The following is a 23707-nucleotide window of genomic DNA, read 5'->3' on the forward strand; positions in this document are numbered from 1 at the left end:
TCTTTTTTTATTGAACAAGTCCACAATTGACTCCCCCTCAGAGGCCTGGCTCCAGGGTGGTGGTCCCCACCTTCCTTTTTTCATCCAGACAGTGCCCTCCCAGGCGGAGGCTCAGCCCTGGTTTCAACAGAACTACCGTCACTCCTGGGTGCCATCTACCCGGCTCACCCCTTTCAGACCCAGAGCAAGGGCTTGAATGGCAGAGCAATAAGGACCTGAGCTTTGGATTCAGACAGACAGGTTTGAATCAGGAATGTCCATGTTCACAGAACCTTGAGGTTCTTATCTATATAACAGGGGAAAGGATATCCCAGCTCTGAGGAGAGGATTAAGTAAGATTCTGTCTGTGAAGCTCCTGACATGGCACCTGGCCTGAAACTGTCGTCTTGGTGCTTACAAACCAACATGTTTCTGGGGTAGAAAAGAGGCTTCAACATGTGAAAACGAGAGAGAGTGAAGGGAGGCAGGGTGCTACATGTGAAAGAATTTCACATGGCTCTGGATGCAGTGGCTCACGCCTGTAATCCTAGCACTCTGGGAGACCAAGGTGGGTGGATTGCCTGAGCTCAGGAGTTTAAGACCAGCATGAGCTAGAGTGAGGCCCTGTCTCTAAAAAAAAATAGGCATTATGGTGGGCGCCTGTAATCCCAGCTACTCAGGAGGCAGAGGCAAGAGGATTGTTCAAGCCCAAGAGTTTGAGATTGCTGTGAGCTATGACACCAAGGCACTCGGCCAAGGGAGACAAAATAAGACTGTGTCAAAACACACACACACAAAAGAATTTTCAGGGAACCCACTAATGGACTCATTGAAATCTGATTTTGTATTTATAGAAAAAGGGGTTGGCACCTGTGCCTCGGTGAGTAGGAAGCTGGCCCCATATACTGAGGGTGGTGGGTTTGAACCCAGCCCCAGCCAAACTGCAACAAAAAAATAGCCAGGCGTTGTGGCGGGCGCTTGTAGTGCCAGCTACTCGGGAGGCTGAGACAAGAGAATCACCTAAGCCCAAGAGCTGGAGGTTACTGTGAGCTGTGACGCCACAGCACTCAACTGAGCGCAACAAAATGTGACTCTGTCTCTAAAGAAAAAAACATATAACCTAAATGCAAGGTCAGACAATTAAGTTCAAAAAGTGCTAGGTATCTCATTGCTGAATATCACTGTGGTCACCTGTGAAGTGCTCCCCGTGGGAAGCTATGCACAGACATCAGCATCTGGTCTACCCGTCAAAGCACTTGTTCTATGATGAGTTTTTTTTTTTTTTTTTTTTTTTTTTATTTTTGGCCGGGGCTGGGCTTGAACCTGCCACCTCCGGCATATGGGACCGGCGCCCTACCCGTTGAGCCACAGGCGCCGCCCTCTATGATGAGTTTTTAAACTTAATTGTCAGACCTTATATGACAATAGCTCTGATGGTCATTCCAAGAAAAGAGTTTCAACATTGGCTTGGTGCCTGTAGTTCAGCGGCTAGGGTGCTAGCCACATACACCAGGGCTAGCGGGTTTGAATCCAGCCTGGGCCCGCCAAACAACAATGGCAACTACAACAAAACAAAATAGCCGGGCATTGTGGCAAATGCCTATAGTCCCAGCTACTTGGGAGGCTAAGGCAAGAGAATCACTTAAGCCCAAGAGTTTGAGGTTGCTGTGAACTGTGATGCCACAGCACTCTACCGAGGGTGACATAGTGAGACTCTGTATTAAAAAAAAAAAGAGTTCCAAAATTGTTAGCTAGTCTTAAGGCATTCTCTGATAAAGAATGCCATTCAATTCCCAAACATCAAGCTGACCCTGACAGTGTTGCAGTCACACAGGTAGTAGGGAGGATTTTCTGGGGTGAAGGAGGCTCATGTCATCCCCCTCCCCCTATATAAGCGGACAACCCCACATCCCTTCATTCAAACCTCTCTGTTCTTTTCCCATGCTCCTATCTCCTGTCCCTGAAATCTCCTACCCCCTCAGCTTGTCTGGCTCCCACATCCTCCCAGGAGCCATTACCCACTGTGTGACTCCTCTGTCACACAAATGCCTAACACACAAAGCATAGCCTTCAGCAAAACTTAAGGGCTCTTCGAATATTGTGTGGGTGAGCTGGTGGGAGGAGGGAGCTTCAGTTGATACTGACACACACAAAAAAAATGGTGGTTATTTACAAAATAAAATAGCTCCATTTGAGTATTGTAGGATCCCTTCTTTCCTTCTAACTTCCCAGCTGGGTTAGCCACTGAGTCCAGGCCCATTCTGAACTGTTCCCTTATGATTCCCTGCTTCCTGCATCTCCTTGTCCTCACTGGGCCCTTGTTCTTCTGGCTGTGCCCCAACAGGCATCTTTCCTTTCTTCCTCTGTCCCAGGGACAGACCTCTTCACCCATCATTAGGTGCTCTCCTGCCATCTGCTTCTCCTGTCCCTGCTGGGACTTCATCTGGGATCTTGTCTGCTGGGAGCATTAAAGTAGGTACAGGATAGGAGCAGCAGGCGTAGAGAGAAGCACAGTCTCGGAGCCTTCTGATAAAACTTGTCCTGGGAGTTCTGGGGATAAAAATGGACCTTGGCTTAGGCCCTTTGTGCTGGCTTTGTGCTGCTGGTAGGTACCATTACATCTGCTTTGTGGGATTTCCCAGGACTAGAACCCTGAGTTCTCCTGTCCTGCTTCTCTTGGGTGATACTATCACAAAGAAAAAGGTTTTCCAATTTTTAAATAGTGCTTCAAAGCTCACATTGCATTTATAAGCACTTCCTGATTTATAAAAGTTGCCCCCCCACTTTATAGATGAGAAAACTAAGGCCTGGAGAGGGAAAGGAAGATTCCCTATAGTGTTGGGAACTTTGAGTAAAGCATGTAAGCTCACCTATGCAACTGGCTTTGAGAATTCATGTACAAACAGGACAGCCCTTAAATTTGCTGTCTGATCTTTCCTGCTGGAAATGTGGCTAAGGTAGTTCTTTTAGCTGAGTTGTCCAATCCCTTCTTCATAGATATAGTTGTGGGCATGTGCTCTGAGTTCTAGATTTAACATTTTATACTCTTAAATTCATTTGTGTTATCTAGTATATTCCTTGTCCTGTCTGTGGAATAGGCTAGGGAGGCGTTGCCCCCCTCTATGAAAATAAACCAAACCCCACAGAGCTGACCAAAGAGCACCCAGACAGAATCTGCCACAGAGGGACAAAAACCATATTGAGGGGGAACACAGAGCACCACAGAGGACACAATATATATTGGCTCCCATGGGCAGGACACTGACCTGGGTGGACTGCCCATTGCATGCTCTTTGTTATGCCAGCAGCTTTGCTAATTAACTAGTTCTGTTTCTCATTAGCCAGGAGCATAATGGCTAATTGACAGATGAATGGGTCCACGTAGAGGAAAGGGTAAGATTCCAAGCAAAGGGTCTGCCCTCTCTCGCTCATTCACTCGGCCAGTGTGTGGGGGTAGGGATGATGGGAACAGGGATGAATCAGGCCTGGAGCCTCTCGCCTAGGTTCTTACAGTGCAGGACAAAATATTTTCTAACTATGAAAACAATTGTCCTTTGTGGTTTTTTATGGGGGTTGGAAAAAATAAAAAGAATTGATGGCAATCATGAGAAGTAGAGGAAGCATTGTACATGCTCCCAAGAGGAGAAGAATTTACTTTTATCCTTGGGAGATCAGCAAAGTGGTTTTGAGAGGGAGCCTTGAAGAATTGTGTATTTGCCCTGTGTGGAAGGGGTTAGAGTGTTTTGGCTGAGGGTTCAGTGTGAGCAAAGGCTAGGAGTGGGAACGTGCAGGCAGTACATAGCTGGTCACTGCAAGCATGTCAGGCTGGCTGCTATGTGATGCTGAGAGTGGGAGACTGGGCTGGATCCAGAGCGTGGAGAGCCTTGAGTTCCAGGCCAAGTCCCAACTTGATCTCATAAATGCTGAGGAACCACAGAAGATTTCTGTGGCAAAATAAACTCTCCATATCCAATCAATTTCCAAAGACAAAAGCTTGTCTATTTTCAATGTTCCTGGAACCTCATCCCTTTCCCTCATCTCTCTCTCCCCCAGATTGGAGCACCAGCAACTCCACAGACTTTACTGCAGTTTTACTTAACTGATTCATCTTCCAAAGGGGAATGCTCCTAAACACCTCTTGATCACATACTGGCTCCTACTATCTCTGGGGTCTTATCTAGACATTGCAGCAGTATGATGTTCTTGTACCCAATGTGAAGGACTTACTGGGGTGGGGGGCTGTCACAAGAGACTGTCACTCAAACCAGTCAGTTAACCTAAGGAAAAGGATGATCCCTGGTGATAAAAGGCTCTGGGAGTGACCCTGCCCCTATTGTGAAAGTGGCATGGGTTCTTAGAGTCCATCAGGACTCCCTAGTGTGGAGATCCTTGAGTCTGGGTCTGTTTGCCATTTCACTCTAAGAGGTCACTGAATTTCTCCATGTCTTAAAATAACAGTCTATGATTGGTAGGGCAGGGGAGCAGGATCAGAAGGCAACAGCATGAGCACAGGGATTTCTGGGCAGTCAGAGGGCTTCAAAGAGTCTTGAGGGATTCAGTCAGGGAGAAGGAACTAAATTAAGGTGAATCAAGTACTCACCATTGCTCCTGTGATCACAAGGATGGTGATCAACTAGGAGCAATGTGTGTTTGCTGCGATGTGATGTGTGTTTGCCAGGCATTATTCCTCACACTGGCATCCATTGTCTCATGTGATTTCCTCAACAATTCTATGAGGTGGGGACTAATATCTCCATTTTATAGATAAAAAAACAGAGGCCCAAGTCACACAGCTGGGTATAGTGGAGCTGGGATCCAGAGCCCAGGGGTTCAGTCTTGATCTTAGAGGTTTGGACAAGTGGAAGGTCTGAGGCCAGAGCCCACATTCTCCTTCCACTACCCCCAGATAAAAATTGAATCAAGTGTAGACCTGGCCAGGTCCACAGGAAAGAATGCAAGCAACTTGTTGCCAGGCCCCCTCACCCCTAATGCCTAACCTCTGCCTCAGGCCAAGGCATCCTGGGGTTCAGCACCAAGTACAGCTCCCCAGCCTTTGCATAATCCAGCCTCTTTAGCTTGCTGCAGTCATTTGAGTGTGATTTTCATAACATTTTAGGCTGCCTGAGCCAGAAGTCTTTGGGTTCAACTCCCTTACTGCATAAACAGGAAAACTGAGGCTTTTGAGAAAATTGAAAAGTCACAGAACCAGGAACACAGCGCTAAACAATAAAGATCCTGTTCTCATGGAACTGACATACTAGTGGGATTCTAGGACCCTGCTAACTTTATCCTATCTCTTGTCTCCAGAACATCTTAATGTTCTCCTAATCATCAAATTATCCCTGACCATTGAGTTTTCCAGTGCCTCTTCCAGGGAACCCTTCTTTTTTTGGTTTTTGGCCGGGGCTGGGTTTGAACCCGCCACCTCCGGCATATGGGACCGGCGCCCTACTCCTTGAGCCACAGGCACCGCCCAAGGGAACCCTTCTTGATTGATTACCTTAGTCTGTCCCCTTCTTTCTCCCCACTTAGCATGCAGAAGGCATGAAGATTTAGACTATGCTATTTCTTCTTGTCAGGAGCTGCCACTAATTCCTGGCTTTAGATCGGAGGTTTGTGTTTCTACCCAGAAAGCAGGGGTCACATCTTCCTTTCCTCTCCTCCCACCTTATGAGCACTATATGGGATGAGGCATACAGCACAGATAACGAAGGAGACCTCTTCTGATGATGGAGACACTGTACTCTCTCCATGGCATATTTCCCAGTGGGTCCTATTTCTTAAAATCACATTCATTCAATTATGTAAAGAGAAGATTAGGACTGATGGAAAAGATTTGCAGGTCTTCCAGTAAAGGGAGAGAATTCCATCTGGGGAATGGATGTGATCTCCCCGGGTAAAAGGAAGGCAGAAATGGGGAAGAGACCTGAGGACGTGACAGAACCTTTGGGGAAAACCAGCCTCTGGGAAGTGGCAGAAGAGGGTGCAGCAGAAACCATCATAGGGGCAGGAAGAAACTCACAGAGAACTGCATCTTGGAACCCAGAGAACAAAAGTGGGCTCCCAGAAAGCGAAGCAGATGCTAGTGAGAGGCTAGGGCCCTGCAGAGAAGCCATGGGCTGTGGTAAATAGCACCTGGTGGCCATGGTCCCAGCAGATCATGAGAATTGTGGAGGTGAAAGCCAGATCTTTATGGCTTAGAGAAACAGTGGTAATGGGTTCTGCATACTCTACAGAAATTTGGTTGAGAGAGGAAAGAAAAATGTGGGATGGTAGCTGGAGGAGAATGCAGAGTTGAGGGAGGGACATCTTTTTTAGGACAGGAATTAGGTTAAAAGGAAGGAACCTGGCAGAGTAAAGAACTGCAGGCTTGAGCTGGAGCAGGTATTTATCACTGAAGGGGCCCAGAGAAGGCCTCTCTTCCTCACAGTGGATGAAAGAGCACAGGGTGAGTGATTTCCCAGAGAAGCCCTGGGGCTCTCTGAGGTGGTGCAGTGAACTTCATCCAGTTCCTGGAGCTCCTTGGTTTGTAGGTGGTTTGGGTAGCAGCAGAGAGAATCTGGCCATCAGGAGGCTTGAAAAGGGAGACAGCTGACCTTGCTCTTATGGGAAACAGGTTAGAGCCTCAATGTGGGGGATGGTACAGGATTTGCTGAGGGGTTCTATGAGTTCTGGGAGGCATAGGAGAAAGAGTTGATAGTGACCAGCTTTGGGCCCTCAACTATGGCCAGGGAGGAGGAGAGATCAGGCAGGCTGAGCTTCAGGACTCCCTGTGCTAAGTAAGAGTTGAGCTTTCTCACCCGTGCTTCCCACTTCTGAACCACAAATAGAGCTGATGGGGCAGGAGAGATGGGGTGATGTCCAGGTGCCCCTGCCTATGCCCTGGCCCAAGCCAGAGTTTCCAGTGGGCAGGGCCCTCCTCCTCCTTTTCTTCTTCCTCCTCACCCCTCACCTGAGCCCCTACCCAGCCCCAACCACCTGAGGGAGCAGCTGGACAGGCCCCTCTGGTATCCAGCTGGTGCCTGAGCCTGCACCCCTCCCGCTGCCCCCACATAGGTAAGCACTCACATGTGGCCCCCAGGCCGGTCCTCCCTGGTGAGCACTCCCTCCTTCTCCATCAGCATCTGCCGGAATGTCCCCACCTTCTGCCGGATCTCCTCCTCTGAGTACCTGCAATGGCACAGGGGATGAGGGCCACTCTTCTGACTTTGCTTCCCTCCTGCCTGCCCTTCACCTGGCCCACCCCAGAGCCCCTCACTCCTGGGTCACAGGTGCACATTCAGGCTTGTAGTCACCTTGTCCAAGGTCACAGACCAAGCCAGGCTCCCAGCACTGACTTCCTGCCCATTCTATACCAGCCCAGCCAACCAATCAAATAGACAGACAACCAAAAGGAAGGTTGTTCTGACAGGTGGGAGAGGTGACCCAGGTGAGGCAGAGCCCCTCCTCCTTTCCCTCCACCCCAGGGCAGCCTCCGTCCCACACTCAGATATGAGAGAAGCGAGAATCCTGGCTTTCAGACACCCATGGCCTTTTCTGCCTTCCTGGTCTCATTGATATGTGATTGTTGGGCCAGATGTCAGCCTGAAGGGTCTCTGAAGCATCATCACCTCTGCCAGAGCGAGGCTGCCAAGTCATTTGCCTGGGGTCCCTGTACTACTTTCATTGCTTCCCTCTGCCGCTGGCTTGGGTGGAGGTGGATGAAGTCTGGGCTTTGAGGAAAAGGTCCTGATTTCCCTCTTCTCCTCTTCTTCTGTCCCTAAGCCTAATCTTAGGCCAGGGACCAAAGTCCAGAATTATCTGCTCCTCATCCTTGTTCCCACACCTGGGGCCAGTCATCATCCTTTCTCCCTGCCCCACTGTGAGAGCCACTGCCCAGCCTCCCCTTTCCCTCCAGGTTCTCCCCATCCAGCCTATATCTACCCTGCCCTTTGCCCTGTGTCTGCCACATAGCAGGTGCCCAGTGGCTGTTAATGAATGAGCATTAGGGTCCCAGACCCCTCTCTCTGCCCTCCTTGGCCTTCATGTCATTGTCCTGAATAGAAGACATGGTGGCAGAATTGGAACAAGGGTCTTATCTCTGTCCCCATGGCATACCCAGCTCTCCCACCCAGCCATCCATGAAAATGGTACATTGTCCCTTTTCAGAGATCCCATCTCTCTTCTCCTTCTTTACCTCTACTCTTTCAACAAATATTTGGCAATTCTCTTCAAAAGCCTTTAAAAAAAAAAATGAACACATCCTTTGACTCACAAATTAACTTCCAGGTTTACCCTGTGGAAATAATCATGGCTAAGCACAAAGATTGATTCCTTGGATGTTTACAGCACAATGAATCCTATCCCCACCACCAGGTTCAATGCCAGCATTTGCGTTTCCATAGCAACCTGCACCTCCCGGGTCCTGGCAGGTGGTTCATGCTCTAGTAATTATCTGTTGATGGGTCTGTATCCTGCACTAGCCTGGAGTTCCCTGAGGGCAGGGACCTTGTCTGTCTGGTTCATAGTGGTAGCCCCAGTGCCTGGCACCATGCCTGTCACATTGTGGCATCCAGAAATTTTTGGTCAATGAGTGGCTGGTGATAGAGAGGCACTGGACAGTTTGCAGGTTGGATTTTCATTTTGGAAAGATGGTTCTGGTGGCTGTGTGGTGAGAGGAGAGGGACCTGGAGCAGGAAGGCCAGCGTTAGGCTACTGTGGGGTTTAAGAGGAGTGGGTGATGTGAGAGCAAGAGAGAATTCCTGACAATGGAAGGGAAGACACAGGCAAAAAACCAACTAGGAAGGAGAATGGCTGGGACTTAGGGACCAGTCAGGTAAGTGCTTACTTCCTAACCAGGTGTCCTGTGACCGCCAGCCAGGTGCGGACTCTCCGTAGGTTCAGGCTGCTATGTAGCCCACATGGGGAGGGCTGGGCCTGGCCTGGTGGGAGTGGGGGGCTTTTCTTCCAGCCCCACATCTTCTCATGGTTGGCACCACCCTGTGCTGACACTGCCAGCCCAGCTTCATCAAACTCTGACCCTGGCTCCTCAGTTGCTACTTCAGCCCCTGTGTGGCCTCAGGTTTGGGCGTTCGGCCTAGGCATTCCACACTCATTGGGCATGTCTGGCACCTAGAAAGAAGGGGTGGCAGTGGCCCCTCTGTGAGCATTGGAGGCACGGAACAACTGGTCCCACCTCACCTTCTCCTCAGAAGATGAGTTTGTCATTGTCACCAGGACAGGCTCTTCAGTCCTGCCCAGCCTCATACTCACAGACCCCTGGAAGGGAAACAGAGACTGACCAGGCCTCTGAGCCAGGTGGGTTGGGGAGGAGATGTGTCAGCTCCCCTGTTTCAAAGGGCTTCAGGCCAAGGTCCAAGCCCTTGTGAAGACTAGGAGGTGGCAGCAGGCCTTAGGGTTTCCTTGAGACCTGGGGTAGCACGTGTGCAGGCCTGCAGGGCCGAGGGCTTGTCCCTGAGCCAGCAGGTCTGAGGCAAGTTGATCAGCTCATACACCTGTTTGGGGCAGGGTGCTAGATTGAATCAACTCAGAGGCTTAGTCGGGGGAGGGTCCCTCAGTGCCCCAGGGCATCTTGCTGGGAGAAGCTGGGCACCCAGGGATGACAACTGACTATTGGGCAAAGAGGTCTCAAGGGTGACCACATCTGAATATTCTTCCCCTCACATCTCTCAGTGCCAACCCTCTTAGCTCAGGCCACATGGACAGTACGGAGGGGAGAGACAGAAGAGCTGGGGGGTCCTGTTTTTGAATCCTGGTACCTTCCACTTCCCAGCTGTGTAATCTTGGGCAAGTCCATCCACTTCTCCCAGCCTTGGATTTTACAACTGTGAAATGGGAATACAGCCTGCTTTTCAAGGTTGTTAGAGGATACAGGGAGGTGATGCATTTACAGCACTTTGCACCATGTGTGCCTGGCACAAAGTAGGTGCTTAGTAAATGGTAGCAACTGAGGCTTATTTGTTCCAGAGCAGTGGAGATAGAGGCTCCCTGCCATTTCTTCTTGAGACCCTGGCCAGTTCAGCAGGATACCAGGGCTTTGGGAATCATCTGGACCTTTTCTCTTTCTGCTCTCCCAGGAGGAAAAGACTGAGATGAAGGGGACTGCTGATACTCCAGGTACCCACTTCCTGGGGTACCAGGAACACTGCCAACATAAGGCCGTGTGGGAGGCTTGGCTGGCATGGGCAAGCCTCAGACTCAAAGTCAAGGGTTTGTGTGTGTGGAGGGGAAGGGGTGCAGGGAAGCAATGATGTCTGTTCCAGAGACTCCAGCCTCCTGGCTCCCTCAGTCCTCATTCCACTGTATGGGCCAGGAGGGAAGGACATGCCAAATTCATTGTGGCTTTTGGGACTTCCTGGGTCAGTCTCTGGGGCAGAAATGGGGTAAGGGAATCATCATATTTTCAGAGGTCCCTGGAGTGGAATATGTCTACTTTTACCTGTCTGTGCCCAGACTTAACACTTTGGGTAATTACTTTCTTGACTACAGCTCTAAGGGGAATTGTTCCCATTTTACAGAGAAGCAAACAACAGGGAGAGGGGGGCTCAAAGTTCCAAGATAACTGAGGGGCAGAGCTGTGCTCTATCACCTCACCTGTGTCCTCACAAGAAGGCATGGCAAGAAGATGGGAGGCTGCTGGGGCTGGGGACTGGGGTGGGAGCCTCACATCACAAAACCTGGGGCTCTGTCCCCACAGTGGGACAGGCTAAGGTGCCTTGGGAAGGTGATGCCAAGTGCACCATCAATTATCATGGATTAGCCATCCATCCATCAATATTAAGGAAAGGGATTGTTTATTAATGGGGCCAAAGAATATGTGTTTCTGTGACTGGTGGGAATATTTGTCAAATGCCTGAGAACCTGATAAATAAACCAGTGTTTCTAGAAATGGATATTAATGACTAGATTTTATAAAAGAGCAAGGGTCCCTATGTTTACTGGGCAATTTATGGGGACCATCCTGTTTGTGCCTTAGTCCAAGGACTTGCAGAACAACTCCGGAAAACAGGTATCTTGATTTTTTTTTTGAGATAGACTTTGTCACCCTCGGTAGAATGCAGTGGCATCATAGCTCACAGCAACCTCAAACTCTTGGGCTCAAGTGATTCTTTTGTTGCAGCCTCTTGAGTATCTGGGATTACAGGCACCAGCTACAACACCCAGCTATTTTTTAGAGATGGGGTCTCGCACTTGCTCAGGCTGTTCTCAAACCTGTGAGCTCAGGCAATCCACCCGCCCCAGCCTCCCAGAAGTGTCTTGATTTTACAGATGAGTAAATTGTGGCTTGTCCAAGGTGCAGTTAGAGCTGGAAGCTGGATTGTTGGGTTTCAGAAGGGTTGTGCTAAAGGACAGGGAGGGCCAGAGATGGTCACTCATGAGCTGGCCTTGGGGAAGCTTCTGGCTAAAGACCATCTTAAGTGAAGGCTTGGGTTGGGGAAGGGGCCCTGACTGAGCATCTGGAGACCTAGTGGCTATTTCCTAGAGAAGTGGGGGTCCTTAACGCTGGGGGTTTAACACCCAGGATATTGCCAAATGCCATCATCCTCTGCTTGGGGAGGAGGAGGAGGGGCATGGTGAGGGGCTGTTGGGGGGCCATTGAAGAGGTTGGGGCTTAATGAGGGAAGATGGGCTCAGGAAAGGGATGGGTTTGTTGAGACGGGTTGTGGGGGCAGAAAAGTGCAGAAGGCTCCCCTGACTATCCCCACCCATCCATCTTCACTCCTTGAATCTCTCTACTCAGCAGCAGGATCTGCAGTTTAATTCAGGTCCTGGGGGGCTCTCTGCAGAGGATGCTCCCCTCCTCAGCCCTTGGAGTCTCCTCTTATTCTCCTATATCTGCAGTTTATCAAACATCTCTCCTTGCTGGCTACAGGCTTCCTTTTTTTCTGTCCTTAACCTCCTCCCATTGGCCCATCCATCCTTCTCTTCAGGGAGCCTTCTCAGCTATACCTGGTCCCCACTGGAGGTGAAACCAGGTCCCTGTATCCCTTTCTTCTCCCTGCAAACATCCCTCCCTGGAAGCCAGCTGGGACTCTTGATTCAGGCTCAGCGTTGGCTTTGCCTTTTCCCTGGCCTTCAGCAAGTGACTATCTCTGTTTGAGCCTTGGTGCTTTCCTGAGCCCTACAGAGACAGTGGTCCATGTCTCGGGGAGCCCAGCAGGTCTCAGAAGACAAGCAAAGTTGTGGCTTGGAACTATTGCTGTGCACAGGCTGTGGCTTCTGACCCCATGTGGCTCCAACTCCCTGACAGTACTAGCCAGATGGGCAGACCCTGTTTCCCAGATTGACACCTCAGCAACTAGCCCACTAGTCTCAAAACACTCAGAACAGATGCCAGAGTCCTGGCACCCACCAGATTTCCTTGGAGCTGCACACGTGGGACAGCTTCGTTCTGTTGCCTTGCCTCTAGCTCCATATGTGAGGGGTGTCTTGCCTCCACTAGACTTGGGGAGGGGGTCTCTAAACCCTTACTGACTGATGGGTACATTGAGTGATTGGAGATTGCCCACACCTCCTCCTCAGTCTGACAAGCTTCTACTCATCCTTCGGGGCCCATTCAAACATCTTCTCTGACAGCCTTCCCTCCCCATCTAAGAATCCCTCCTCTGAGCTCCTGAAGCATTTGGTTCTCTCCTGCTCTGTCCTATAACCATGATTCTAATCTGTTTTGTGGCCAAGTTGGTTGTTAACATGCTTGTTTCCATTTGAGAGGGTGGGATGAATGGTGGTCTTTGAGGACAGGAAATGGCACCAGTCCGGTTCTGCGTCCCAGCGGGATCCGGCATAATGCCTGATTCTCAACTAGATAGGGTGAAACCCGAGTTTGTGGGTGTGGCAGCCATACTTCCTTTGCAGAAACTACAGGCAGCCCTCAACACATAGCAAGGGCGTATTGCACTTTCTTGCCTGGCTGAAGACTCAGCTCAGCAGTTTAATCCACCCATTTTGTAGCTGGTCCTCCAGTTGTCATTGATGTTTACATTCCTATCTCCCCCATTGGACCAGATGTTTTTGGAGGGCAGAGGCCGTGAATCGGAGCCCACTTCAGAGTTTTACACAGAACAGGGGTTCAAAGACAGATTATTGGTTGAATAAAGTAATAAATAAATGAAAGGCAGGCTGGGTTTGGACAGTTCCACTCCAACTGGACCAGACTCTGGCCCCTTCTCTGGACAAGGCTCCTGGGTACCCGCGCTCGAGCCCCGCCCGGTCCAGCCCCGCCCCAGTGCTCTCACCCCTGCTCCTCCATCATCTCCTGCAGCTCCATGCACTTGAGTTCCACGCGCCGCTTGCGCTCGTGGTCCAGGATCTCGCGGTGTGCGCGCTTTACCAGCCCCGTTTCCGCGGCGCGCAGCTCGTCCTCAGCCCGCGGCCAAGCTCCCGAGGAGGCGCTGGGCTGCGGCAAGCCGTTCGCAGCGTCGGGCGGGGACGGCACGCTGCCCGCCCCGTTGTTCACTGTGGAGGACATGGCGGCCGGTCCCGCAGCGCAGGCCTCGGCCCTGTGGGACAGACACAGACACGAGGCTGAGTGGTCACTTCTTGGCCACCTGCTAAGCTCCTCTCTGCTCGAGTTAATCCTGGAGATTTAAAGGCCCAATGATGGCTGTAATCCGCTTCCCCTCATGTTGCAGAGAGGGGCAGACAGCAGGTTTGCACCTCTGGGTCACACCTCAGGGCATGAGAGAGGTTGGAGCCTGGGCTTTTTCCCATTTGTAAGGTAGGTGGGTGCAGGTCGGACTAGATGCTGGCTGAGGGCCCTTATCTTGGAATCGTGTCATCTCCAAGGACCTAGCAACTCCCTAGGACAACCCCCTCTGCCTTGCGTGGATGCCTGGGCTACATGTCCAGCTTGCACATCTCACTAACTCCCCAGTCCATGTTTACTACACGTGCTCCTGCTTCCCAGGGCAGCCCTGCAGAGGGAGGAAGATGGAGCTTTCTCCAACTCCAACTCCATTCCAGCCCCAGATGTGGTTCTCAGTTCTCACTTTTTTTTTTTTTTTTGTAGAGACAGAGTCTCACTGTACCGCCCTCGGGTAGAGTGCCGTGGCGTCACACGGCTCACAGCAACCTCTAACTCTTGGGCTTACGCGATTCTCTTGCCTCAGCCTCCCAAGCAGCTGGGACTACAGGCGCCCGCCACAACGCCCAGCTATTTTTTTGTTGCAGTTTGGCTGGGGCTGGGTTTGAACCCGCCACCCTCAGCATATGGGGCCAGCGCCCTACTCACTGAGCCACAGGCGCGGCCCCTCACTTTTATCTGCAACAGGGTAACTTCTCCAGAGCTAACAACAATCAAGGTGGGGATCTCACCCAGACTGAGGCCCACAAGACTGTCCTCTCTCCTTTATTCTGGAAACACTGTTTTTGATGATGTGACCAGAGGTGACCCTGGCATTAGCTTTCCAGGCAGCCCCATCCTCTTGTAGTCTCAAGATGAAGTGGGAGTCAGAATGGCTTGGGGGCAATAGGACTCGACTCCACACTGACCCCCCCAAGTAGAGCAGACACACACACACACACACCCCAAGGACTTCTATCTTAGCAGAGGGGAGGCACCTCCTGAGCTATTTCCATTTCCTTTCTCCAAGGCTCTGCTAGTTGCTAAGCAACACGGAGGCCTCCTTCCCAGGGAGTGGGCCGGGAGGGAGGGAAGGAGAGAAGGGAGGTAGGAAAAGAAGGGATTGGGCCTTCCTGGACATCCCAGATGGGGCCTTCCCTACAACACTTCTCCCCTATGTGGCCTCAGTGTGATGGGGTAGGGGTGTTCTCTGTGAAGCAGAGGAGAGAGGGACTGTGAGAGGAACAAGAGGCTCTGAAGGAGAGAAAGTGACAGGAGATAGCCGTGGTGATGAGAACGTAAGCTCCTCTCATATGTTCTTTCTCCTGAATCCCAAATCCCTGGGTTCTAGGTTGGGTTCTTCTACTCCTTACTATGTGACTCTGAGGAAGTCACTGCCCCTCTCTGAACTCTGATTCCCACCTATGCCTGGGAGCATCATCCAGACTCTTCAGGAGAAGGGAGATTTGGGGACCTAATGATCGAAGCTGTTCTTCTAACGTCTCTTTTCCACCCCAAACTCTGCAGGTTTCCACCTCTGTTCCTGGACCAGCCCTATACCCCAGTTCCACGGGGCTTTTCCTGGGATGCTCCACAAGCACTGCCTACTCACCATGCCCCAAGTGGAGCTCTGTGAGCCCAGCTTCCCACCAGCCTTGGCCATGGTGCCCAGCTCATTGATGACCCTTCCTTCTGATAGTCATCTAAACTAGGGACATGTGTGGAGCTTGGAGACCCTCCTGCCCTGGGCCACTGCAGCTCACCTGTCATCAAGTTTGGCCCCTCATCCCTTCTTCTTAACATGGCTCACATTTATTCACTTAGTGCCTGGCCTGTCTACCCTCAGATCTCTGTCCTCTACAAGCACCCTGGAAGATTGGCCCAGGAACAAAAATCAGACCATGGCGTGCCCTTGTTAACAGTCTCCAATGACTTGCAACACCTTGGCTTAAGTTTGACATGGCCCTGCCTCCCAGTCCAACCTCATCCCTTCCATCCCCACTACATCGACTTTCTACTACTCTCCCTTTTCCCTTGCTCCTCCCTCTCCCTGAGATGCTCTTTAGCCGACTTCCATTTGTCCTCAAAGTCACCAAATGTAGGCATAATCACTTTCCAGAAACCTTTCTTCTCCTTCTGTGTGTTGCTACCCTCCCAGAGCTTTGCCACTTGCTGTAGTCACTGTGGGTTCATAGGCCCGGCTCCCGCTGGGCTGAGGGCAGCTTGGCTTTCAACTCCTAATGCCAGCCAAGTGCACAGTGGATGTGGAGCTCAGTGCACACAGGCCGCACAAATCAAAGGCAATTACAGAAGGAGGCAGGGTGGAGGAATATGTGGCACAGTCCTGAATATGGCCTGCAAAGCCCCTTCATGTTCTGTCAATGCTGTCTCAAAACTTCATCCCTCTTTGTGCTCCATCCTGCAGTCAACACAGCCTCTCAGCCTCAGTCCTCAGTGCCCAAACGTGTGCTCTCGCTTCCTGCTGTGAGCCTTTGCCCATGTAGTTTCCCTCACTAGAATTGTTTCCTCTCTTCTCCACCTTGGGAACTTCAACTCATCCTTCAGGGCCCAGCCCCAAAGTCACCTCCTCTGGGAACTTTCCCCCTTTTCCAGGAAGGATGAGTCATTCCCTCCTCATGCTCCTGAGGTTTTTGTCCACACTTTTTGATATGACATTTAGATAGTGAGGTTCTTCAGTTTGCCATTTGCATCTGACTCCCATTCTATATCATGAGCCTTTTAAAGAGAAGGAACTGTCCCTTCATCCTGGCTCCTCAGAGCCTGCCCCAGCACCAGCCAATGCAGGAGGCACTCTGAGGGGGAGAGGGAAGACATTAATCTTCAGCAAGCGTTCCTGGAGCCAGGCACTGAGCAATGCTGCTCTGCACTTCCCCCCTCAGACCTGGGCAAGGCTCCCCAGCCTAGAAGTTGGCCTGGGCTTCTGGAAGGCAGGGAGGGAAAGCTGATGGGAGTAGTTCTGAAGGCATTAAGCTCTCCAAATTCCAAGAAATTTTAGCCCCACCACTAGGAGAATGTCTGGGTACTACTGATAGGTTGCGGAGGGTAATCTTTGCAGAAATGATTGAGAAGGAAAGGAGAGTGGTGTGAAGAGAGGTGATGGCAGATGCCGTCTGGATTTTCACTAGGACAGATGGTGGATTCTACCACTTTCACCTGGTGAGTTGCAGAGGCACCAGGCAGGAATCTGAGCCAGATTATTAAGAGGGTGACCTGAGTCATTGCACACTAAGCCCACTTCCTTCCAAGATGGGGTTGCTGGGCCAGCAGACTAGGGGGATTATTACAGGCACAGAGTCTCTCTGTGAGGCATCTGGCATTGTCTTTTATGAAATCATTGTGAAATTTCATAAGAAGACATGGTGCTGGTGGGTGCTAATGTTCTGTACTGTTGTAATTGACCTATACATAAACGGAGCTGATTAATGGGTCAGTGTCATATGAGAGCCAGGTATTTAGTGGAGAACCACAGGGCTCTGTCTTCACCCAGGTCTGATCTAATATGTTCACTATTGACTGGATGGAACATGGGTGGCCTGATAATCAGATCCACTGAGCACACAACCTGAGAGCGCTCATAAATATAGAGTCAGAATCTAAAAGGACTCAACAGACTGAAACGATGGAAGAATCTAAGAAGGAGAAATAAGATAGTGAGAAATGCCACATTCTGAAGCTGGGTCCCAAACTAAAATTGGAATGGGATAGACACAGTTTAGAAGCAGCATATTTGGGAAGGATTTGGGGATTTTCTTTCTTTCTTTTCTTTTTTTTTTTTGCAGTTTTTGGCTGGGGCTGGGTTTGAACCCGCCACCTCCAGCATATGGGGCCAGTGCCCTACTCCTTTGAGCCACAGGCGCTGCCTGGATTTGGGGATTTTCAATGATCACAGACTCAATTTGAGTAAATATCATGATGTGGCTGCCAAAAGTGCATATTATCTTAGAGTATATCAACAAAAATATGGGGTGATTGTAAGAATACACAGGTGGTCAGAATACCTACTTTCCTTCAAATATTTGAGGGACTATGGAGGATTTAGGTCAAACCTGGCTACATCTGCCAAGTGCCTTGTTAAAAGTAGAGATGTCTAGCTAGTGTTGCCAGATACAGGATACCCAGTTAAATTGCATTTGAATTTCATATTTGGAACATACTTCTACTAAGAAATTATTCATTTTTTATCTGAAATTCAAATTTAACTTGGTGTCCTATATTTTATATGTCAGTCCTACCTGGGACCCATCCCAGATCTCTAAAGATGAAGTTGTTAATGTTCCCCAGGGCATTTTGATATGGCTCATCTATGGACCAGCAACTGGGGGACTGTGGTCTAGAGCAGCAATTTTCAAGTTTTACTGGACACCAGAATCACTTGGAAGGCTTGTGAGAACACAGATCGCTGGTTCCACCCCAGAGTTTCTGATTCAGAGATCGGGAGTGGGACCTGAGAAGCTGCATTTCTAATAAGTTCCTAAGTAGTAACATTAATGCTGCTGGTCCTTGGATCACACTAAAAGAAACAAGGCCCTAGCCAATCTAAGTGGCTCCATAAGACAAAGCCAAGAGTCCTGTAGGGAAGCCATCTAGCATTGACTTCAGCTCAATCCAAAAAAGATTTGTTTATTTTGTTTTGTTTTATAACAATTAAGACGCTTTAAAAACCAAGCAGTTAATCTTAGGATGAGTGTGCTTCCTATTACAGAAGCTATTCAAATAGGAGATAGGCACTATATTCAGTCACTCAATGAACACTCACCCTGCATCTACTTTGAACCCTACTTTATTTTTTATTATTATTTTTGTGTTTATTTTTTGAGACAGAGTCTCACTGGTCACCCTTGGTAGAGTGCTGTGGTATCACAGCTCACAGCAACCTCCAACTCTTGAGCTCAGGTGATTCTCTTGCCTCTGCCTCCCAAGTAGCAGGGACTACAGGTGTCCGCCACAACTCCTGGCTACTTTTAGAGACAGGGTCTTGAACTTGCTCAGGCTGGTCTTGAACCTGTGGGCTCAGGGCAATTCACCTGCCTTGGCCTCCCAGAGTACTAGGATTATAGGTGTGAGCCACTGTGCCAGGCCCCTGAACCCAACCTTTTTTTTTTTTTGAGACAGAGTCTCACTTTGTTGCCCCTGGTAGAGTGCTGTGGCATCTTAGATCACAGCAACCTCAGACTCTTGGGATCAAGCGATCCTTTCGCCTCAACCTCCTGAATAGCTGGCACTACAGGCGCCTGCCACAACGCCCGGCTATTTTTTTTTTTTTTAGACAGAGCCTCAAGCTGTGGCCCTAGATAGAGTGCTGCCGTGGCATCACTGCTCACAGCAACCTCCAACTCCTGGGCTCAAGCTATTCTCCTGCCTCCACCTCCCAAGTAGCTGGGACTACAGGCATCCGCCACAACGCCTGGCTATTTTTTTTTTTTATTGCAGCCGTCATTGTTGTTTGGCAGGCCATGGCTGGATTCAAACCCGCCAACTCAGGTGTATGTGGCTGGCGCCTTAGCCGCTTGAGCCCACAGGTGCTAAGCCCCGCCTGGCTATTTTTAAGAGACAAGGTCTTGCTCTGACTTGGGCTGGTCTCAAACCCAGCTCAGGCAATCCACCCGTCTCAGCCTCCCAAGTGCTAGGATTCAGGCGTGAGCCACCATGCCCTGCCTTGCACCCCAGTTTATTAAAGGCTAGAGATTTGAAAAGGAACGAGACTCCATTCTGGCCCTCTGGAAGCTCACAGGCTGGTTGAGGAGACTGACAAGTGAACAGCAGTGTAGTATGAGGAAAGAGAACCGGAGAAGTGTCTACAGCCCTGCTTGGTTGGTCAGGGCATGCTTCCCAGGAAGGGCGGGAGTGGGCAGGAGACAGAGATACCAGAGCAAGTACTAAAAACCAAATGGGTCAATTTGGCAGGATTAATAATTGACCAGGTGTGTGTGTGGCGGGGAGAGACGTTGTAGATGACTCTGGGTCTCTGGCTTTGGTAACCAGGTAGATGGTACAGCCATTTATTGTGATGGGGAACACACAGCAAATTGGGAGTGTGTTGAAGGTGAGAGGTTTGTGGGGGCTAAGCAGGCGGATATGGAGTTTTACAGTAGAGACAGACCCTAACCCTAACCCTAACTTGTTCTGTCCTTAGGGGGCACTGACGCTGTGTTTCTTTGGAGGTAGAACAGCAAATGGGAAATCTTTTCCCTATTGCTGATTTGTTATGACACCCTGCATAAGTCCCTTCCTTTCTCTGGTCTCTTGTTTTCCCACTGGACAAACAGGGGGCTAGGCTCAAAAACCCACTGCTTTCTTTCTCTGGAAAGAATACCAAGGGCAATACTAACTTGACATGCACTAAAGAGTACTGGGCAATACCAACTTGACATGCATACCACCAAAACTTCAGCCTACTCTCTTCCTGCTAATATAGGCAGTAGCCAGAGCCACACCAGCCACTCCTGGAGCTCAGCTGAGGCTGTCTTCAGCACTGGGTCAGCTCCCAAGGGCAAGCTCAGATGCTGGAGCCAGTGAAAGCAATATGCAGTTTAAGTCATGAAACTCTAATTTAATGCCTGCCAACAGGGGAGCACCCCTTCTTCTGCCAGCCAGTAAATGGTTAAAGGGCAAGGGACCTGATTTCTAAGCCTCATGGCTGGGTCTCTTTTCTTGCTTCCCTCCCACAGTTTCAAGCCTGGGTGTCCTGAGCAGGCCTGGCCATGAACAAGAGAGGCCACAAACTGCATACTGGTACCTGCAAGTTCAGCCCTGCTGGTGATTAATTGAAGGTGAAACAGTCCATCTGTACTGCAGGGTCTAGTCTGTTCCAGAAACTCAGCTGCAGACAGACATGGAGACCTCTCAGCTAATGAGATCATCGTTTGCCCTTGGCCTCAGAGGAAGAAGATGCTCAGGTCAGTAGTGAGCTGGTCAGGACTGGAGGAGAGGGGCCAGGCTGTAGTGAGCAGTGGGGCACAGATGGGTCTGAGGGGGAGACCCAGCTCTGCCCTGGGGATCCCTGACTTGAGAGGGAGCTAGGGCTGTGTTCTTTGGGAATTCATGAACTGAGTGACCTTTGGAATGCAATTTACTCTCTGTGCCTCATTTTGCTTGCCTGCAAAATAAAACTAGTAGGCTCAGCACCGTAGCACAGTGGTCATGGCTCCAGCCACATGCACCGAGGCTGGTGGGTTCGAGCCTGGGCTGGGCCAGCTAAATGGCAATGGCAACAACAACAAAAAACAGCCAGGCGTTGTGGCAGGTGCCTGTAGTCCCAGCTACTTGGGAGTCTGAGACAAGAGAATCGCTGAAGCCCAAGAGTTTGAGGTTGCTGTGAGCTGTGACGCACTCTACCAAGGGTGACATAGTGAGACTCTGTCTCAAAATAAATAAATAAATAAATAAATAAAATAAAACTAATAATAGCATCCTCCTTAAAGGTTTGTCATAAAGGATTAATGCATGTGAATTGCCATGACAGTACCTGGTGTGCAATGAATGTCTCATAAATGGCACTGTTGATCACTATTATTATTTGTCAGTTGTGACTGTTCTGTTTTGGACATGGTGAATATGAGGAGTCCCTAGATATACAGGTGAAGATGTCCAGGATGTCTCAGATCATGGGTCTGGTGCTTAAGAAACTGAGATCTGGGCCTGATTTAGGAGTCATAATTATATAGCTAGAGACTGAACCCAAGAGTGAACGATATTGTTGATTTTGGAGGGAGAAGAGGGCAGAGCCTGGACCCCAGAGTGGGGGCTAAGGCATCATTTGGAGGAGCTTGGCGATATGACCTGGGCCACTTCCCTCTCACCCCTTCGTGGTCTCAGTAAACTCCTCCTGGTTCCCATCTCTCTTGGCAGCATCTCAGGTCTCCAGAACCATGGACCTCACCCAGGGGGGCTCTTTTGCTCCCGGGGTTTAGAAGATTCACCCAGGGGAGCAGCACTCATTCTCCTGTCCCAGCCCCTGCCTACCAGAGACCTATCTCCCTAGTGGTAATGTCTGAATTCAGGGCCTCCAGAACCTCTAAGGTCCAGGTTCCCAAGGCTTCAAGTGAGCTCTCCATCTACAATCACGTATGGATATGCTGTCTCACAATAGGCCCAGAAAAGGAGGGGTTAGACAAGGAGTACTAGATTTGAAGTCCAAGACTTTAGTTTGAATATAGCAGATCTACTACTTCTGCTTGGGAAATCAGAAAATGTCATTAAACTTTCCTGAGCCTCGGTTTCCTCATTTGTAAAATGGAGACAATACTCTCTACCTTGTAGCTTGGTGGGATCACTTGTTCTTTCATTGTTTCAGTGACAAGTTTGCTATGAAGACAGATGCTGACTCTGTCCCCCAATACCCACCCAGTGCTAGGGGAGCAAAAAAGAGAACAGGCAGGGTTTACCTTTGCCTAAAGTAGTCAAGGAATGTTTTAGAAAGGGAATGATGTTTGAAATGAGTCTATGGAAGATGAGTCTTCTCCGGGGAGTCCAGAAAGGGGACAGCATAGACTAAAACCAAGGGCATGCCAGGGTCCAGGGACCTGGGGCTGAGAGGGCCAGGGTGGAATGGAAGGCATGATGCAGGAAGCTGCATTCCTGTGAAGGTGGAGGCTGCAGGTACAGGATGAGACCTTCCAGAGAAAAAGTCCAGGAGACAGGGTGGGCATGGGTATGCCTCCTGAATTTTCTGGAGGAAAAAGATTCTTTTTAATTGTCAGAAATGTGACAGAACTGACAAACATGTATGAAACCAGGTCCTTAGGTTGAAAAATTAAGTCCGTGTGTTGGTAAAAATGGGTGTGTGACAATAATGGCTTGTGAAGGTATTTTATCAAGCTAGAAAAGAAAAGCCATCTGCATTGTGTCCAGGAAATCTAGGTGTGCCCCTACCCCAGTCCCTGGCATTGAAGCCAGGTGTATCATGATATGGGCACGTCCTCCAGAGCACCCTCCTGCCAGACCCTTCCTTCCCTGTAGGGACTCTTCTGCAGACCTTCAGGCTTCAGCATGACAAACAGTAGCTACACCAAGCAGTGGCTACAACAAACTGGTAAGTGGGTCTGGGAAGTAGTGGCCCCAGTGTGAGAGATACCTCCCTGGCTCCAAAGTTGAGTCACTTGCTCATACAACAGCTTTTTGTGAGTGTCTACTCTGAGGCCTGACAGAAGACAAGAGAGAAATGCAAGGGGAGAAGGAAGGATGCTCCTGGTGCTAGAATAGGGGACACATGTCAGAGACATCTAACAGAGCCAGGACATGTGTGGGAAGGAGCACAGCTGGGAGTTCTTCCTGGAGGAGAGATCTTAAAGCATAATTAGGAGTTGGCAGGACAAAGACAGGGAGGAAGGCTGTCATGGGCAGGGTGTGGGGGCATGTGGGAAGAAGGCTTAGAGAGGAAAGAGGGAAGAGCATGGGTTTGTGCTCAGCTGAGCCCAGTGGCTGGGGGTGAGACCAGCCCACCAGGGCCTTCAGGGGCAGGCTGAGGAAATAGAACCATGCCCTATAGGCAATAGGGAGCCATTAAAAGATGTTGAGCTGGGGAGGTCATGATTAGATTTGCATTTTGGAAAGATGTCTCTTGTAGCCTGGTACCCTCAGGCCTCTGCCTCTTACAGAAAGATCTAATCCTGAAGGATAGCCCCATCCACATGAACCAAGACTAACCCATGCAGACCAGCAAGTAACAGAAGAGCCAGCTCTACCTACCTGGGTTCAAGTCACTTATTGTGTGTGCCAAAGTGACTTACCCTCAGTGCTCAGTTTCCTCATCTATAAAATGGGGTTAAGGAGTGAAGGAGCAAACATATGTACAGTGCAGTGTCTGGGTACTGTATAGGGTATGTATTAAGTGTTAGTTGTTTTTACCCATAAACTATACCAACCAGTATAAACCACTACAGGCACAAGTTAGACCAGTAAGAAATATAGATCCAGGGCTAGGTGCGGTGGCACATGCCTTTAATCCTAGCACTCTGGGAGGCCGAGGCAGGTGGATTGCCCTGAGCTCACAGGTTTGAGACCAGCCTGAGCAAGAGTGAGATCCTGTCTCTAAAAGTAGCCAGATGTTGTCGCAGGTGCCTGTAGTCCCAGCTACTTGGGAGGCTGAGGCAAGAGAATCGCTCAGAGGTAAGAGTTGGAGGTTGCCATGAGCTATGATGCCATAGC

General features: G+C 50.0%; 1 protein-coding gene across 6 annotated transcripts in view; it reads right to left on the reverse strand.

Annotated features, from left to right (window-relative positions):
* The window catches only part of SRRM3 (serine/arginine repetitive matrix 3), a 59487-nt gene that overhangs the window by 23370 nt on the left and 12410 nt on the right, over positions 1-23707 (reverse strand). For 5 of the 6 annotated variants that reach the window (XM_053557474.1, XM_053557472.1, XM_053557475.1 and 2 more), the window contains exons 2-3: positions 13215-13478; positions 7048-7149 (exon numbers count right to left, since the gene is read on the reverse strand). In XM_053557474.1, the coding sequence (XP_053413449.1) occupies positions 7048-7149; positions 13215-13447 (335 nt within the window). In that variant the 5' untranslated portion in view covers positions 13448-13478. Of the gene's footprint in view, positions 1-7047; positions 7150-13214; positions 13479-14504; positions 14547-23707 lie in introns of those variants that run through there. The other variant, XM_053557473.1, reaches the window with a different exon arrangement.

This window comes from Nycticebus coucang, chromosome 12 (assembly GCF_027406575.1).
Source record: "Nycticebus coucang isolate mNycCou1 chromosome 12, mNycCou1.pri, whole genome shotgun sequence".
In the NCBI taxonomy this organism is placed as follows: Eukaryota; Metazoa; Chordata; class Mammalia; order Primates; family Lorisidae; genus Nycticebus; species Nycticebus coucang.